Source organism: Salmo salar, chromosome ssa13 (assembly GCF_905237065.1).
Source record: "Salmo salar chromosome ssa13, Ssal_v3.1, whole genome shotgun sequence".
NCBI lineage: Eukaryota > Metazoa > Chordata > Actinopteri > Salmoniformes > Salmonidae > Salmo > Salmo salar.
In genome coordinates, this window is record NC_059454.1 from 43,497,201 (window position 1) to 43,516,542 (window position 19,342).

General features: G+C 43.4%; 1 protein-coding gene across 3 annotated transcripts in view; it reads right to left on the bottom strand.

Annotated features, from left to right (window-relative positions):
• LOC106567013 (adenylate cyclase type 6) overlaps window positions 1-19,342 on the bottom strand; it is an 80,785-nt gene that overhangs the window by 21,602 nt on the left and 39,841 nt on the right. For all 3 annotated transcript variants that reach the window (XM_014135781.2, XM_014135780.2, XM_014135782.2), the window contains exons 4-5: window positions 436-585; window positions 19-140 (exon numbers count right to left, since the gene is read on the bottom strand). In XM_014135781.2, coding sequence (XP_013991256.2) covers window positions 19-140; window positions 436-585 — 272 coding nt within the window. The remainder of the gene's footprint in view (window positions 1-18; window positions 141-435; window positions 586-19,342) is intronic.

Genomic DNA, 19,342 nt, shown 5'->3' on the forward strand with positions numbered 1-19,342 from the left:
GTGTGTGTCCATGGTTACCTGACGTTGTCATGTTTCTGGATGTAGATCTTGTGGAACATCATATCTTCCTTCTTGGCGTTGATATCTGCCTTCATCTCCATGGCAACGTGCCTCGGCAGCACCGACAGCAACAGGCGCTCCTGGAAAATGTGTATGATAGACAGAGAGAGACAGAGAGAGAGAGAGACAGAGAAGTGAGAGAAAAGCACTCAACCCATTCCCTTTCATGTGTTTCAACAGCTAGAAACCTCAATGAGTCACTGCCTTGAGTGCCAGTCATTGGTTGGAATACTGCGTGGGAACATGTTGGTAGAGTATAGAGGCATTCAGAAATACTCTATATTGTTGACCCACAATAATTTGAAAATATAGTTAGGTCAACAAGTGTAATGGCTTGTGTAAATGTATGCCTGTGTGTGTGTGTGTGTAGCCTACCTGTTGCTGATTCTCTCTCTGTAGGTAGAGCCGGGCCTGGATATACCCCCTGGTCTCCTGAAAGGCCTGTCTCTGAGATACCTCGGCAGGGTAGTGGGTACAGATACCTATCATGTTGGTGCACAGGAAGATCAACACGTTGGCACTCAGCTGGAGGGGAGGGAGAGAGAGCGAGCGACATGTAAGGTTACACATTTCACAATGTTATCATATGTTCCCACTGAGCTAGAGAAGAGAGGGAGAGAGATCTTGAATTATTATTGACATGTGGTGCGCTTTCTGGCACCACGTAACTGCCCTAGTCATCCAAGTGGGCGCCCCTTCATTTTGATAGAAGCGAAGGAGTAGCTAGCTAGCTACCTACTACGGAGTCCACGGACCGCAGTGGCTTAGCTCAAACAAAATCCGAGGTCTACTACGGATAAGACAGAGAGACACCTTGAGACCGCGCTAGCTGCCTGCCTGCCTCCGGACATTTTCTTACCGCTTGACCACCTCCCTCAGATGACCACTCAAGCCATGAACTTTCTAATGACTGTCCATCCCATGATGTTATGTTGTTTTTTTGTGCTTTGAAGCGCTTTGAGATTCTTTGAAAATCGCTATGTTTGAAGTTGAATAAATGTATTATATGTTAATTACCTATTCTAGTTCAGATGAATGTTTCTGCGTGTCATCTATGTCCTGTTGAATTATTCAACATTGTTTTTCCTGACAATGCAAGTACTTTTGTCATGCCAATAAAGCATTTTAGAACTTGAAAGAGAGAAAAGAGCGATGGAGAGAGAGCGAGAGACAAGAGAAAGGGAGGTGGGAAGAGAGAGAGAGAGAGAGAGAGAGAGAGAAAAGAGAGAAATGTAAGTATACACTCTGTTGTGACAGAGAGAACCTGGTGTGACCTGGGTGAGGTTGAATACGACCATTCACCATCACCATGTCATAAGATTTACAGCACGAAATCTAGACATCTAATCCAGAAATGTCTGGATACACAAATTAGGTATGATATACAGTATATGGTTAGAGATGATGAGAAAAACCTTGTGTCTTTCCAAAAGTGGACATTCTTGAGATGTCTTCTAGGCTATAATTGGGAAGTCGGGATATCTACACATTCTTTTTGAAAATCTATACATTCCCCTTCATACTGGTAAATGTACAGATTTACCGGGGAATCTATATATTTACAGGTGTTACTGGGAATTTACATTTCTGTAACTATACACAACCTGGAGTAGAGGGTTAAACCTACATTGACTGTAGGTTACAATACAACATTATAGACCAAGCGTGTGTACCAAATGGTGCCCTATTCCGTATATAGTCTCTGGTCTAGCTCTCCCTCCCTTTCTCATACTGTTAATAACCTTATTGTGACTGGCTCAGTGATTAAGTGGACATCAATAGGACAGCATTATGTTGCCCGTCTGTCTGTCTGCTTCCCTTATTGGATCTGACAACGCATCAAAACACAACGCATAATCATAGACAATACAAAGAAACGGGGTCAGAGACAGAAGGCCCACGCTTCTTCCTTACTCCACTATTCCTCCGTACAGATAGACACTAGGAACTGATTGAGAGAGGAGGCTCACTATTTCTCGCACTGTGCAGATAGGCAAATGCTAGTCTGATTTGCTTAAATTCACAGGGCGCTTGTGTTTTCAGACACAGCGGCAGTGGGGAAGAGACTAGGCGAATGTGAATTGTTTATGAGCCCACTGCAGCAAAACACAACCGCATTGTAGGCTTATATGCATGGGCTGGCTCAAATGAAGTTTAGAAGTTTAGCCTACAGTTAGACTAGACCAACACAACAGCATTAGGCTAGCTAAGTGAAGTTAGGATAGCCTGCAGTTAGCTTAGTGAGGTCGTTGACCTCGAGAACATTCCTCTGCTGCGCACACACACCCTCTACAGGCAACAAGCCAGTGTCTGTAAGTGATTTTGTCCACATCCAATGGTGTACACTGAACACACATGACTACAAGATCTCTCTCTCTCTCAGCCTGGGAAAATAGCTTGACCCTTGACCAGAGGACAGACTATTTCATCCCTAATGAGAAAAAGACAGACAGCCTCAGACCCTGGGTGAAGCGGACCTTATCACAGCCAGATGGCCATGTTGTTGTCTGATGGAGATTAATGAAGGAAATGACTTAGAGACTGACTGGTGTGTTCTGCTGTTCTCAGAACAACATTCTAGACCAGTTCCATAGAAGTTCTAAGGCCATTCCTTTTATGGACTCTGCTCTCCTCAAAGTGAACAATATGGTATTTTTGGGGGGAGCGTATCTACTGGACCATCAGAACAACCAGTTCCACAGAAGTTGAATAGAACTATTGCAACTAAATCAAATCCCACAAGGATGGCAATGTGGTGTGCTCTGTTCTCCTCAGAACATTCTGGAACAGTTGGTCTTAACAGACAAGATTCTAAAACAGCCAGGCTTTAGGCTGAACAATTTCCACAAAATCAATCAAATGGCATTACCAAACATGGCAAGTATGCACCACTCAAAAATGCAGCGCAGACTCTGCTCAAAGATCAGAGTGTGAAGTGTAATACAATACACTTCAAGTTGTTTTCAGTTGTATATTATAGCTGGAGGATAGTGCGCCTTTACTGCCGTACTTGGTATTTATTTATCTCCAACATCACTACCAGCATATGTAAGTCGATGCTGGTATGTGGCCAAACATGTTTGTGTATCTGTGCATTCGTACACCCACTGCATACTTCCTTGCATGTGCGTGCTTTGCAAAGGGCCATTCGCTTCATTGGATTCTACTGATAGTGTCCAGTACGTCTTCGTCTACGATTACGAGGTAAAACAGACGTGTAGCTACTGTAGTGTGACTTTGCTCAAACATGACTTGTGAAGCACCCATGTCATCTTTATGAAGACTTAATAAATGTTTTATAAAGCCTATAAGTTGTAGTTTATTTATAGTGGGACCAGCCGACGTGTAGTAGCCACTGAGTCTAGACAAAGAATAGTATTGGACGTTGATCCAAAAACACATATGTTTTTAGTCATATGTATGGCTTACACATGGTATACAGTATATATGAACATAAAGTAAATGGCTCAGTAGAATAGAATAAACACTTGAGCATAACTATAATACAGGAAGACACAATTTATTGTCCAATATTCACAGTTGAAGTCGGAAGTTTACATACACTTAGGTTGGAGTCATTAAAACTCATTTTTCAACCACTTCACAAATTTCTTGTTAAAAAACTATAGTTTTGGCAAGTCGGTGAGGAAATCTACTTTGTGCATGACACAAGTAGTTTTTCCAACAATTGTTTACAGACAGATTATTTCACTTATAATTCACTGTATCACAATTCCAGTGGGTCAGAAGTTTACATACACAAAGTTGACTGTGCCTTTAAACAGCTTGGAAAATTCCAGAAAATGATGTCATGGCTTTAGAAGCTTCTGATAGGCTAATTGACATCATTTGAGTCAATTGGAGGTGTACCTGTGGAGGTATTTCAAGGCCTACCTTCAAACTCAGTGTCTCTTTGCTTAACATCATGTGAAAATCAAAATAAATCAGCCAAGACCTCACCATGGGACCACGCAGCCGTCGTACCGCTCAGGAAGGAGACGTGTTCTGTCTCCTAGAGATGAACGTACTTTGGTGCGAAAAGTGCAAATCAATCCCAGAACAACAGCAAAGGACCTTGTGATGATGCTGGAGGAAAGAGGTACAAAAGTATCTATATCCACAGCAAAACGAGTCCTATATCGCCATAACCTGAAAGGCCGCTCAGCAAGGTAGAAGCCACTGCTCCAAAACCGTCAAAAAAAAGACAGACTACAGTTTGCAACTGCACATGGGTACAAAGATCGTACTTTTTGGAGAATTGTCTCTGGTCTGATGAAACAAAAATATAACTGTTTGGCCATAATGACCATCATTATGTTTGGAGGAAAAGGGGGAGGCTTGCAAGCTGAAAAACACCATCCCAACCGTGAAGGACGGGGGTGGCAGCATCATGTTGTGGGGGTGCTTTGCAGCAGGAGGGACTGGTGCACTTCACAAAATAGATGGCATCATGAGGAAGGACAATCATGTGGATATATTGAAGCAACATCTTAAGACGTCAGTCAGGAAGTTAAAGCTTGGTCGCAAATGGATCTTCCGAATGGACAATGACCCCAAGCATACTTCCAAAGTTGTGGCAAAATGGCTTAAGGACAACAACGTCAAGGTATTGGAGTGGCCATCACAAAGCCCCGACCTCAATCCTATAGAAACTTTGTGGGCAGAACTGAAAAAGTGTGTGCGAGCAAGGAGGCCTACAAACCTGACACAGTTACACCAGCTCTGTCAGGAAGAATGGGCCAAAATCCACCCAACTTATTGTGGGAAGCTTGTGGAAGGCTACCCAAAACATTTGACCCAGGTTCAAAAATGTAAAGGCAATGCTACCAAATACTAATTCAGTGTATGTAAACTTCTGACTCACTGGGAATGTGATGAAAGAAATAAAAGTTGAAATAAATCATTCTCTCTACTGTTATTCTGACATTTTACATTCTTAAAATAAAGTGGTGATCCTAACTGACCTAAGACAGGACATTTTTACTAGGATTAAATGTCAGGAATTGTGAAAAACAGAGTTTAAATGTATTTGGCTAAGGTGTATGTAAACTTCTGACTTCAACTGTATGTGTGTTTTGGGGAAGGGGAGATTGGGGGAAAGTGAAAATGTGCAGTATTCAGCACTCATACTAAGAGTCTGATAGCAGCAGATGTGTGTGCAGCATGAATGTATGAGTGTGTGTGTGTGTGTGTGTGTGTGTGTGTGTGTGTGTGTGTGTGCTAAAGAGTGGAGAATCAGAACAGGTGGTCAGTCCAGTTCAAGTGTTCAGCAGTCTGATGGCTTGTAGATTGAGACTGTTGGTACCAGACCTCATGCTCAGCTGCCTTAGGAAGTAGAGACACTGTTGTGTCGTCTTGACAAGAGTGGTGGTGTTGTTGGTCCAAGTCAAGCCCTCGGTGATGTGGAACTTATAACTCTACTGCAGTCCTGTTCCCTCCTCTGCTTCCGAAAGGTCGACAATCAACTCCTTTGTTATGCTGACGTTGAGGGAGAGATTGTTGTGGTAGCACCGCAATGCCAGTTCACTTACCTCCTATAGGCCTACTTGATGATGGAGTTTGCGTCGTGCAAAGCCACACAGTCGTGTTTGAACAGGGCATATAAACTGGGTGGTTTGAGCCCTGAATTCTGATTGGTTGAAAGCCATGGTATATCAGACCGCATACCTCGGGTATAACAGTTTTACTGTTCGCATTACGTTGGTAACCAGTTTATAATAGCAATAAAGCTCCTCTGGGATTTGTGATATATGGCCAATATACCACACCTCCTCGGGCCTTATTGCTTAAGTATAGCAGAGAGCTGAGGTCACAACACAGGGGCCCCCCAGGGATAAGAGTCAGTGTCGAGGAGGTGTTGTTGCCAATCTTCACAGACTGGTCTGTCCATCAGAAAGTCCAGGATCCAGTTGCAGGGGTTAGTGTCCAGACCCAGAGGTCTGAGCTTGGTGACGAGCTTGGAGGGAACAATAGTGTTGAATGCTGAACTGTAGTCAATGAACAGCATTCTCACATAGGTGTTCCTCTTGTCCAGATGTGTTAGGGCTGTGAGAATAGCAATGATCTTCCATGGATCTGTTGGAGCAAATTGGAGTGGGTCCAAAGTACCTGGCATGCTGGCCTTGGTGTCCCAAATGTCACCCTATTCCTTATTTAGTGCAGTTCTTTTGAAGTGGTTTACTCTAGTGAAGACCTTGTTTGTGTGAAGATGACAGGTTGGAGTGCTCTCCTCTCCACAATATCACTAGACCTGAGAGGAGGTTTACAGTGTATACAAAGAGACAGGCAAGGCTCTGTGTTGTTACAACAATACAGACAGAGGCAGGCTAACAACCTGACCCGGTACTCTGAAAAAAAGTGTGTGTGTGTGAACAAAATATCTATCTATCATCTCAGTGGCAGCAAAACAACTCAATATGTCATTGCTGTACTATGTGCTAATGTTGCACCAACCAAATTTCATTTGGGACAATAAAAAGGTATCAATCAGCACTGTTTAACTGACCTGATAATAACACTACTGACTGCGTGGTTTGGGCTGTGTCCATTTGAAAATGAATTCAAGACCAACTGGGGTAAACACTAGACTACAGCAGTAAACAAACAAACAAGTAAACAAATGGTTTGCATATGTGTCGGACAACAACAAGCCCTGAAGGGAGGGCGGGCATTACAAGAAATCCTTCAGATAAATAAAAGTGGTCGAAGGCACTGTATCGCAGTGCTAGCTGTGCCACTAGAGTATCTGGGTTTGAGTCCACTAGAGTATCTGGGTTCGAGTCCACTGGAGTATCTGGGTTCGAGTCCACTAGAGTATCTGGGTTCGAGTCCACTAGAGTATCTGGGTTCGAGTCCACTAGAGTATCTGTGTTCGAGTCCACTAGAGTATCTGTGTTCGAGTCCACTAGAGTATCTGTGTTCGAGTCCACTAGAGTATCTGGGTTCGAGTCCACTAGAGTATCTGGGTTCGAGTCCACTAGAGTATCTGGGTTCGAGCTGACACGGTCGCCAGGTGCACAGTGTTTCCTCAGACACATTGGTGCGGAGGGCTTCCGTGTTTGGTGGGCATTGTGTCAAGAAGCAGTGCGGCTTGGTTGGGTTGTGTTTCGGAGGACGCACGGCTCTCGACCTTTGCTTCTCCCGAGTCCGTACGGGAGTTGCAGCGATGAGACAAGACTAACTACCAATTGGGTACCACAAAATTGGGGAGAAAAAGGGGTAAAAGTAAAACAAAAAGTCATATTCTGAGGTGTCCAGGAAGGGAGAGAGCGCTACTTCTTCCTTGCAGCACTATGATGACACAGAATGGTTGATAAGAACCAGAGTATGTGAGCGGAGATGAGCGGTCGGAAATCCCGCTCATCACTCATGGAGCAGTGCTTGTGCACCACTCCAGCACTCCATGTCCTTTCCAACCGCTCTGCTAAAAACCGCACAGCATTCACAGGGGAAAAAACTGCCTCTTCAAATTCAAGCCATTCATTAAAATCACAATTAAACCAATACCCATTTATTTTGTGACTACAATTTAGGTTTTGAAGTATTGAAAACAAACCATATGATTTGAATTAAAAGTTTTTGAATAAACATGAAAAGGTGAATGTAAGGAGCGCTCATCATTTAAAATAGGCTACATGTCATATTAAACAGCATGTAAACACTCTAAATAGGCCAGGAGCCAGACAGGGAGCCTAAGAAGGAACAAAAATGAATTTTTTAGGCTACATTATTTCAAGGCTATAGTCTACAAAGAAATACATTGTGAAGCATTTGCGAGTGCGACACACTAGGCTGGTAGGGAGTGAGGAACATTATGCGCTTAGCATTTAAACAACATTTTGTTGTATTAAATCATTATAGTCCATAAATTGCACGTATAGGCTGTGACTTACTTAGATTTAAATACAAAACAAAAAAAATGCCTTATTAGGCTCAGTCTACAGTGCCTTTGAATTCATTTTTAGAAACACGAGTTTGGCCAGTCTGTGGCTTCAGGCTCATGCGATGTTGCCTGGAGAGCAGTCCAGCAGTAGAGAATATCCTCTCTACACTTGCAGAGCCACTGGGGATGATAAACACCCTTTTGGCCTCTTTTTGCCAGACTGGGCACGGATACAGAGTATTTTTATTTTTTATTCTATTGGTAAGCCTGAAGGTTTTTAGGCAAAATAACTCAATCAAAACTGAAAGACCCATTGGGCCAAAATCAATTATTGGCCTATTGTATAGATAATATAACAAAATGAAGGAAACTTTTAAGAGACCTGATTTTTGGTTTATAGATACTTTACTACAATGACACACTTAATTAGCTACCCATTTTGTTCCTTTCTTTTAGCAAGTGCACATAGTAAGTACATCATTTTTTCGGGACACATGTCTTTTCAGATCCCACAAGGATTCTTTACATCACCACACTCCCTCTCCTGCTCTTTATCTTTGTAAGTCACCTTGATTTTGCACCTGTGTGTTTTATCAGTTGTTTCTTTATGAAAATATTTAGCAAACTTCATGACAGTAGATAAAGCAAGGGGCTATAGCAGCACACAAGTAAACTACAAATGCATGCTGGGCCGGGCATGCCCCGAGGTTGTGAAGTGAGCGCTACTGTAGCAAAATTGGAGCAGGTGAGAAGGCCGAAGATCCAGACATTGGGAATCTCGCTCTGCGCTCCAGTCAAATTGGGCACGCTCTGCTCCTTGCTCCTCTCACCTTTCTCAAAGTGTTCATAATGCCAGGCTAGTCTAGTAACACAAAAGGTCGCTGGTTTGAATACCTGAGCAGACAAGATGAAAAATCTGTTGATTTACCTTTGAGCTTAATCCTAATTGGCTCCAGGGGCACCGTATTACCATGGCTGACCCTGTAAAACAACACTGCACCTATCTGGTTTATGTGACAATAAAACATTTTTTTTTTCTTTGATCGCGTGATCATATTTGTGCAAACAAAATTCAAATTTTTCAAAACCATCAACACGCACCCCCAAACTGAAATACGTTGGCCAAAATTACACATTTAATTTGCAAAATGCATTAAGACTCAAAACATGAAATACATGACACAAAATCAACTACCTCCAAAACATACAAACGTGTTATCTAATGAAAAGTAATTTCAATCAATCGTTACATAATGGCCCAATAAATACTAACTACAACTATCAATATACCCTAACATGGTTAACCTTCTTTTATACAGTATGTCTGCCATTTGTTGGTACTATAATTATAGTATGACCTTAAAAAGGCAAGTAAACACATTATCACATCATGGGCTGTATTAGTGTTTCCTAAAATGATTTACATTTACATTTACATCATTTAGCAGACGCTCTTATCCAGAGCGACTTACAGTAGTGAATGCATACATTTTATACAATTTTTTTTTGTGCTGGCCCCCCGTGGGAATCGAACCCACAACCCTGGTGTTGCAAACACCATGCTCTACCAACTGAGCTACAGGGAAGGCAACTATGACCAACTATGACCAATGCATAGAGGATGTCACTCAAGAGCATGAATATCCAGAAACAAAAGGCTTTATTTCACATTTTTCCATGTTGTACTTTACAGATTCACTGATGCTGTACAGTATACACAGAGAACAAAAATTAAATACACCAAGTCAACCAAAACAAGGCAACGTGAAAAAAGGCAACAAACACAGATCATTCAATCCATTCTTTGTCGATCAGTCCACGTTTTCATCAACATTACACTGGGTGTTTTCCCCTCGCAATGCAGCGAGGGAAAAAAATCTCCTTGTATGGCACATTCATGCTTGGCAGTCCTCTGCAGTGATGCCCAGACAACCAGCAATCATTGCGTCTAAGAGGGACATCTGGTCATGTGGACGGCAATCATGAACCTTCCACCTGCACGCAGAGAAGAATTCCTCGGTTGGATTGAGGAAAGGAGAGTATGGAGGGAGAAATTGCATCATCATTCGTGGGTGGGCTGCAAACCATTCAGTAACAAGACGGGAGTGGTGGAAAGCAAAATTGTCCCATATGTCAGGCCTTACTCTATGGTCCAATGCATCAAGAAATGTGAGGAGACGTTGTGTATTTTACGGGCCAACTGAAGGTATGTGGCAAAGAACAACATCGCTAAAGATAGAAGCACACAGGGTGATGTTTGCATCCCTTTGCCCTGGCACATTTTACCAATGAGGTTACTCCCTCGTCTCCTTACTTTTGAAAGGCTACATTATTTCAAGGCTATAGTCTACAAAGAAATACATTGTGAAGCATTTGCGAGTGCGACACACTAGGCTGGTAGGGAGTGAGGAACATTATGCGCTTAGCAGTTTGGAAGCACCAAGATTCTTCCTAGACCTGGCCCCCCAGCTAAACTGAGCAATCAGGGGAGAAGGGCCTTGGTCAGTTTATTTTTATTTATATTTTTAAAAAAATCTGTTTTTGCTTTGTCATTATGGGGTATTGTGTGTAGATTGATGAGGGGAAAATCTATTTAATCAATCATAGAATAAGGCTGTAACCTAAAAATTAGGAAAAAGTCAAGGGGTCTGACTACTTTCCGCAGGCACTGTATACATGAAGTAAATATATTGTAAAATATTCCAGCTGCATGCAATTTAATGTTTTACTGTAAGAAAAGGCATTACAGTGACAAACCCTTACCTGTACACACTGGAGTCTAGTCTCCTTCACGCTCCCACTGTTTCTTCAGAATGGGACCTTCCAAAGTTGTTTCATTCCCACTTTGTGTATTTTAAGGACCTGATCAATAGTTGCCAAACTCATACTGTTGACGTTTCTGAACATGTTATGATCTTGAATGACTGCTGTCTGGATCTCTGACAGTTTGGTTACATGAATGGCATTGACAGAACCGTTTTACACACATTTGACTGGATACAGTACAGTAATACCGAAATACAGTGTGGTTTAGCATTGTAACTTAAATAACGTCATTCTTCAATATTGTCACTATTGATGCCAAAGTTGATCAACGGAGATTGGGCTAGACCCGCTGCCCAGCCTCTCTCGTGGAAAGGCCATGATTGACAACACTGTCAACAATTGTGGCATGAATTTCATCTAATACATTAGCTCTTTGTGCAATGCCTTTGGAAAGTATTCAGACTTGACAGTGGGAGCGATTACAGCTTTGAGTCTTCGTGGGTATGATGCGACAAGCTTGGTACAACTGTATTTGGGAAGTTTCTCCAATTCTTCTCTGAAGATCCTCTCAATCTCTGTCAGGTTGGATGGGGAGCATTGCTGCACAGCTATTTTCAGGTCTCTCCAGAGATGTTCGATCGGGTTCAAGTTTAGTCTCTGGCTAGTCCACTCAAGGACATTCAGAGACTTGTCCCGAAGCCACTCCTGCGTTGTCATGGCTGTGTACTTAGGGTTGTTGCCCGGTTGGAAGGAACCTTTGCCCCAGTCTGAGGTCCTGAGCGCTCTGGAGCAGGTTTTCATCAAGGATCTCTCTGTACTTTGCTCCATTCATCTTTGCCTCGATCCTGACTACTGTCCCAGTCCCTGCCGCTGAAAAACATACCCACAGCAGGATGCTGCCACCACCATGCTTCACCGTAGGGATGGTGCCAGGTTTCCTCCAGACATGACACTTGGCAATCAGGCCAAAGAGTTAAATCTTGGTTTCATCAGACCATAGAATCTTGTTTCTCATGGTCTGAGAGTCTTTAGGTGACTTTTGGCAAACTCCAAGCGGGCTGTCATGTGCCTTTTACAGAGGATTGGCTTCCGTCTGGCCACTCTACCATAAAGACCTGCTGCAGAGATGGTTGTCCTTCTGGAAGGTTCTCCCATCTCAACAGAGGAACTCTAGAGCTCCGTCAGAGTGACCATCGGGTTCTTGGTCACCTCTCTGACCAAGGTCCTTCTCCCCTGATGGCTCAGTTTGGTCAGGCAGACCGCTCTAGAAAGAGTCTTGGTGCTTCCAAACTTCTTCCATTTAAGAATGTTGTTGGCCACTGTGTTCTTGGGGACCTTCAATGCTGCAGAAATGTTTGGTACCCTTCCCCAGATCTGTGCCTCGACACAATCCTGTCTCAGAACTCTACGGACAATTCCTTTGACCTCATGGCTTGGTTTTTGATCTGACATGCCCTGTAAACAGTGAGACCTTATATAGACAGGTATGTGCCTTTCCAAATCATGTCCAATCAATTGAATTTACCACAGGTGGACTCCAATCAAATTGTAGAAACATCAAGGATGATCAATGGAAACAGGATGCGCCTGAGCTGAATTTCGAGCCTCATAGCAAAGGGTCTGAATACTTATGTAAATAAGGTATGTTAAAATAAAAAACTTTTCACTTTCTCATTATGGGGTATTGTGTGTAGATTGCTTAATCAATTTTAGAATAAGGCTGTAACGTAACAAAATGTGGAAAAAGTCAAGGGGTCTGAATACTTTCCAAAGGCACTATATTGCCCTTTGAGCTACTCCACCACCACACATTTGAATCCCAGTTCCTCTATGGGCCCCTCTACCTCTCCTTTGGCCTTGCCCTGGGCCTCTTCCTTGGTCCATTAATGCAAACAGCGACTCAGAGAGAGGTGACATCATGTATGCATGAATAAGGACTGATTGCTAATTGAACCACCATGCAAAGAAGTTTTGCGCACATGCAGAAGAGGTTCACATTAATAGGAGTAATTTGTATCAGCTGTGACCAAATGTTTTAATTTTGTTTGTCATGATTTACTCAACTGAGTTTTGTGTCTTTTGTAGAGTTGCGTTTCCTGTTTTGCAAAAATGTGCTTAGGATTTGCATTGTGTGGGAAAGCAATGAGAAATGACTTACAGTTTTGCAAAAGATAATAGTGTTGTACTCATTAGGTTATGATGGAGATCAAGTGGACCTCAGTTTCATTGAAAGTTTCTTAGCATTTGAGAAAAACTTTATTCCCGTACCAAACTTTACATTTACTTAAAGGTCTCCTCCTTAAATTATATTTAGTCTATTCAAAACACCCCACTAAACATTTTTCATGGAACGTTTGTTTATACAGGTTAGTCTAATTGTGCTAAAATCTCTTGAGAAACACAGACGCTCTTTTGAAATGGAGTTAACAGCTTTGTGGCAGACAGAAGACTTGAACATAATCTAAACATTAGCTTATAAGGTGAGGACCTCCACAAGTTTAAGGAAAGAGAGATGGAGAGAACACACCCAACAAAAAACACTTTCCCAGGCACGTCCAGACACACACACACACACACCAGCTGCTAATAGACTTTATTATTGCTAAAAATATTGCACAATTTAAACACTTTGCTCTCCATATCCCCCTTCCCCGACATGTGTAAATATTGTACTGTCAGTTTGTTGAGTGCCTTCATGTATTTATACCTATGCTACACTACACTACATGACCAAAAGTATGTAGACACCTGCTCGTCAAACATCTCATTCCAAAATCATGGGCTTTAATATGGAGTTGGTTCTCGCCTTTGCTATTATAACAGCCTCCACTCTTCTGGGAAGGCTTTCAACTAGATGTTGGAACATTGCTGTGGGGATTTGCTTCCATCCAGCCACAAGAGCATTAGAGAGGTCGGTCACGGATGTTGGGCAATTAGGCCTGGCTCGCAGTTGGCGTTCCAATTCATCCCAAATGTGTTCGAAAGGGTGGAGGTTAGGGCTCTGTGCAGGCCGGTGAAGTTCTTCCACACCGATCTCGACAAACCATTTCTGTATGGACCTCGCTTTGTGCACCGGGGCATTGTCATGCTGAAACAGGAAAGGGCCTTCCCCAAACTGTTGCCACAAAGTTGGAAGCACAGAATCATCTAGAATATCATTGTATGCTGTACTTTAAGATTTCCCTTCACTGGAACTAAGGGGTCTAGCCAGAACCATGAAAAACAGCCCTAGACCATTATCCTTCTTCCACCAAACAGTTGGCATTATGCATTCAGGCAGGTAGCGTTCTCCTGGCATCCGCCAAACCCAAAATCGTCCTTCGGACTGCCAGATGGTGAAGGGCAATTCATCACTACAGAGAACATGTTTTTCCACTGCTCCAGAGTCCAATGGCGGCGAGGTTTACACCACTCCAGCCAATGCGTGGCATTGCGCATGGTGACCTTAGGCTTGTGTGCGGCTGCTTGGCCATGGAAACCCATTTCATGAAGCTCCCGACAAACAATTATTGTGCTTAAGTTGCTTCCAGAGACAGTTTAGAACTCAGTAGTGAGTGTTACAACCGAGGAAAGAATGGGTTTACGAGCTACGCGCTTCAGGGGTCCCGTGCTTCACAATAACAGCACTTACAGTTGACCATCCTCTTTTACCAGTTCAACAAATCTTTCCCAAACATTACTTTTCTGGCCGACCTTCTCTTTATTTAACTCTCCATTTTGCAGCTTTTCTCTTATCTAATTCAATTCCGACATTGTCCTTTTTGCTTCCGTGGATCAACGTTAACTTTTTCTGCCCGTTCCCAAAAGCATTCGGCGATTGGCGTGTAGGCTATTTGGCGTGCATACAGTTAGGCCCGAAAGCCGGGGTGTCAAACTCTTTCCACGGGGGGGCGAGTATATGCAGGTTTTTGGTTTTTCCTTTCAATTAAGACCTAGACAACCAGGTGAGGGGAGTTCCTTACTAATTACTGACCTTAATTATTCAATCAAGTACATTTATGATGCGTTTCTAATGTTTCCCTTTTGTATCTCCCTTCCACACCACCAGATCCTAATTGACACAGCCAATCCTTTCTCAAAGGCCTCACAAGCCCCAACATCCAACCTCATACTAACCTCCATCCAAACCCTCCTCCGATGTGCATCGTGTTTCTGTGTGTAATAAATACCCCTAAACCTGGATTCCTCATCGCATACTCACCGATATGCCATGGTGGCAACAAATATTCTGAACCAGTCAGTCCTATAGAAAACATCCTCATACAGTCCTTTCTTCGTTGTTAGAATCAGAAACGGCTCATTATAAAGATGGAAAAGTTGCAATGTAGAGATGGGGAGTATATGGAGAGAGAGAGAGAGGGGGAACGAGAGACAGAGGGAGGATATAAAGAGAAACAAAGACCGAAAGAGGGCAGGAGGGCGGAGAGAAAGGGAGAGAGGCCCATCCATCTGTGCCAACTTGGACAGCTTCCATCTGGATGCTGGTCTCTGTTTGTGTAATGGCTTAAAACCAAAATTGGTTTTAAGCGACCTGCGAGCCCATGGAGTAATCTGGTGTGTGTGTGTGTGTGCGTGCACGTGTACATTCCACTAGACTCAGCAGATTGAGACTGGAGCCATACATCTGTCAGAACTAAAATTAAACGCAAAACATGAACGCAAATCTTCCCCAGCTATTCAGGGATTTAATAAGTAAAACAAACATACTAAACGTCCTCCTCCACCAGAACCCCCCCCCTTTTAATAGAATATACACAACTTGCAAATCAGATGGGATTACAGAGCTGTTTTCATATTGCTCTTTTCAGTGGGGTTTGTTGTGCTCGTGTCCAATATCACTCACCCTCACATTACCTCACTCTGCAACTCAGTCGCCTCAAAGTTAAGCAAACTAATGTTTTGCCTAAACTTAACCAATCGCATTCATTTCCGCCTTCGAGGCAGAGCTGCCTTTAGAACAAGATGGAATAAGGTAATTTCCATGTAAATGGACCCATGAGCAACAACATGTGGAGCATGTCAAATTGGGTGTCAAATGAAAGCTAAGTCTATAGACAGTATATCTTTTTGTTATTAAGGTATATATGTTTTTCAACCATTTTCCATCCTAAAAATGTGGAATAAGCAATGGCTTTGATTTTGTGTTAAACAGATTGAAAAAGAGTCTTAGAAAACATATACCAGAACAAGTTTTCAAAGGTAGATTAGATTAGAGAGTTTAATAGTCCTATGTGCAAATGTAGTTGCAGGGTACGGTGAAATTCTTGAGCTCCAACAATGCAGGACAAAGTGAAATAAACCAATAAAAATACATAATTAAAATATACTGTACATATTAACAACTGTGGAAATTATAAATAATAAAATGTCGATTGGGGTGGGGTGGGGTAGGGGGAATAGCAGACTAGTGGTGGCTATTCAGCAGCCTGATGGTCAGGGAGTTGGCCAGTCTTCCAGTTTTTGCCATGATGCTCCTATACTGCCCACATCTGAGTAATGGAAAAGGGAGAACAGACCATGGCTCGGGTGGCTGGGGTTCCTGATATTCTTGGCCTTCCTGTGACACCTGGTGTTGTAGGTATCCTGTAGTGCAGACGGTGTGCCCCCAATGGTGCGTTTGGCTGAGCGTATCACCATCTGTAGTGCCTTGTGGTTCGTGGCAGTGGAGTTGCCGTACCAGGCTGTGATGCAGCCCGACAGTATGCTCTCGATGGTGCTCCTGAAGAACACTGAGGGCCCTCGGGGATAACTCACATTTCTTCAACATCCTGAGGATGAAGAGTCACTGTCATGCCTTCTTCACCACGATGTCCATGTGGTTCGACCATTTCAGCTCCTCACAGATGTATACAGCGAGGAATTTAACGTTTTTGACAGTCTCCACGACAGCCAGGTTCCTCCTGAAGTCCACAATCAGCTTCTTTGTTTTTCTGATGTTGTGGGAGAGGTTGTTTACCTGGAACCTCGCCGTCAGAGTGCCTACCTCCTCCCTGTAAGCCATCTCATCGTTGTTGGTAATCAAGCCTACTACTGTTGTCAGCAAATTTGATGGAGTTGGAACTGTGTGGGGCCACGCAGTCGTGGGTATACAGGGAGAACAAGAGGGGACTGAGGATGCACCCTTGTGTGGCCCCCATGTTGAGAATCAGTGCCTGGGGGCGGCCCGTCAGGAAGTCCAGGACCCAGTTGCATAGGGAAGAGTTCAGTCCCAGGGCCGTGAGCTTTGATGTGAGCTTATAGGGCACTATTGTAATAAAGGCCGGAGCAGTAGTCGATGAACAGCATCCTCACATACAGTATGCATTCCTTTTGTCCAGGTGGGTGAGGGCAGTGTAATAGCGATTGCGTCGTCAGTGGATCTGTCAGGGTGGTAGGCGAATTGGAGAGGGTCAAGTACGTCATGAAGACAGAAGTGAGTGCTACGGGTCGGTAGTCATTCAGTTCAGTTACTTTCCCTTTATTGGGCACGGGGATGATAGTGGACATATTGAAACAGGTGGGGATAGCGGCCTGAGCTAGAGAGAGGTTGAAAATGTCTCAAAACAACAGCCAGCTGCTCTGCACATGCTCTGCTCTGAGGGCGCAGGTAGGGATGCAGTCTCGGCTGGCAGCCTTGCGTGGGTTAACACACGTCCTCCGTGGAGACCATAAGTACGTAGCCCTCGTTGTAGCCTTTGTCCTCAGCGGCTCTCCTCGGCCGCTCAGAGTCGTTGCTGTGCTCTAAGAGTAAGAAAAGGTGTTTAGCTTGTCCGGTAGGGCGGAGTTGGTGTCCGCGACGTGCCTGGCTTGCTTGCTTTTTGTAATCCGTGATTGTTAGGAGCCCCTGCCTCGTGTCCAACCTTGTCCTACACTTTGTCCACATACTTGTGCTTCGCCATCTTGATCGATCTGCGTAGGTTGTATTTGTACTGTTTAACCATACTACTGTCCCCGGTCACCTTGCCATGTTTATAAGCAGGGTCTCTCTCTCTCTCAGTTTCCCTAAAAGGCTGCCATCAATCCACACTGCCAATGTCTTTTGAAAGACACTATCAGTATCACATCATCAATGTATTTTTTTATGAATCCAGTGACTGAGTCGGCGTATTTATTGATGTTGCCCCAGAGGCGACCCGGAACATATACCAGTTCATGTGAATCAAAATACTCTTGGAGCATACATTCTGATTGGTCGGACCAGCATTGTACAGACCTGACCACCGGAACTTCCCTATTGAGTCTTTGTTTGTAGGCGGGGAGAAGCAGAATTGAGTCGCGGTCAGATGTGCAGAAAGGATAACTGGAGAGGGCCTCATCCCCGTGTCGAAAAGGCATATACTGTAGCAGTGGTCAATTGTCAAATTTCCATGAGATGGACAGTTAATGTGTTGATAATAATAATAATAATAATAATAATAATAATAATACAGGAGCACAGTCCTCTCCATTACTTTTGTTAAAGTCCCCGCCGACGACAACGAACGCTGCCTCCGGGTATGTGGTCTCCAGTTTGTTCAGGGTCCAATGAAGATCTCTGAGAGCATTTTTGGTGTCAGCTTGGGGCGGGATGTTCAAATCCATGACGATAATCCCTCAAAACACAATGCAAAGTAAGACCCCTACCAACTAATAGACAGATATTAGTTAAGTGTTTCTTGTTTATTATACTGAACAAAAATATAATACGCAACATGCAACAATTTCAAATATTTTGCTGAGTTACAGTTCATATAAGGAAATCAGTCAATTTAAATAAATTCATTAGGCTCTAATCTATGGATTACACATGACTGGACAGGGGCGCAGACATGGGTGGGCACTTGGTAGCCTGACCGACCCACTGGGGAGCCAGGCCCAGCAAATCAGAATGAGTTTTTCCCCCACAAAAAAGCTTTATTACAGACAGAATTACTCCTCAGAACCCCCTCAAACGATCCCGCAGGTGAAGAAGCCAGATGTGGAGGTCCTGGGCTGGCGTGTACACGGGTCTGCGGTTGTGAGACCTGTTGGATGAACTGCCAAATTCTCTAAAACGATGTTGGAGATGGCAAATGGTGAAGAAATGAACATTAAATTCTCTGGCAACAGCTCTGGTGGACATTCTTGCAGTCAGCATGCCAGTTGCACACGCCCTCAAAACTTGAGACATCCGCGGCATTGTGTTGTGGCCTTATTGTCCCCAACACAAGGCGCACCTGTGTAATGATCATGCTGTTTAATCAGCTTCTTGATATGCCACACCTGTCAGGTGGATGGATTATCTTGACAAAGGACAAAATGCTCACTAACAAGGATGTAAACAAATGTGTGCACAAACTTTGAGAGAAATTATATTTTGGTGCGTATGGAACATTTATGGGATCTTTCATTTTGGCTCATGAAACATGGGACTTTACATGTTTCATTTATATTTTTGTTCAGTGTAATTATGAAGTGATTTAATCAGGAACAGAATCCCCCCCACCAATTAGTTTTATCGGTAAAGGAATTTCTGCAATTGAATTGGCTACAATAGGGAATCATAGAAGTCACACACCACAGTTGGGTCACCTGCTACAATCCTCCACTGGTATACTTATGTTTAGCTGATAACTGTTTTTCTTTCTATCGTCTGGTAGTCAAAGCAAGAGCACAACAAGTCTGGATAATCCCTCC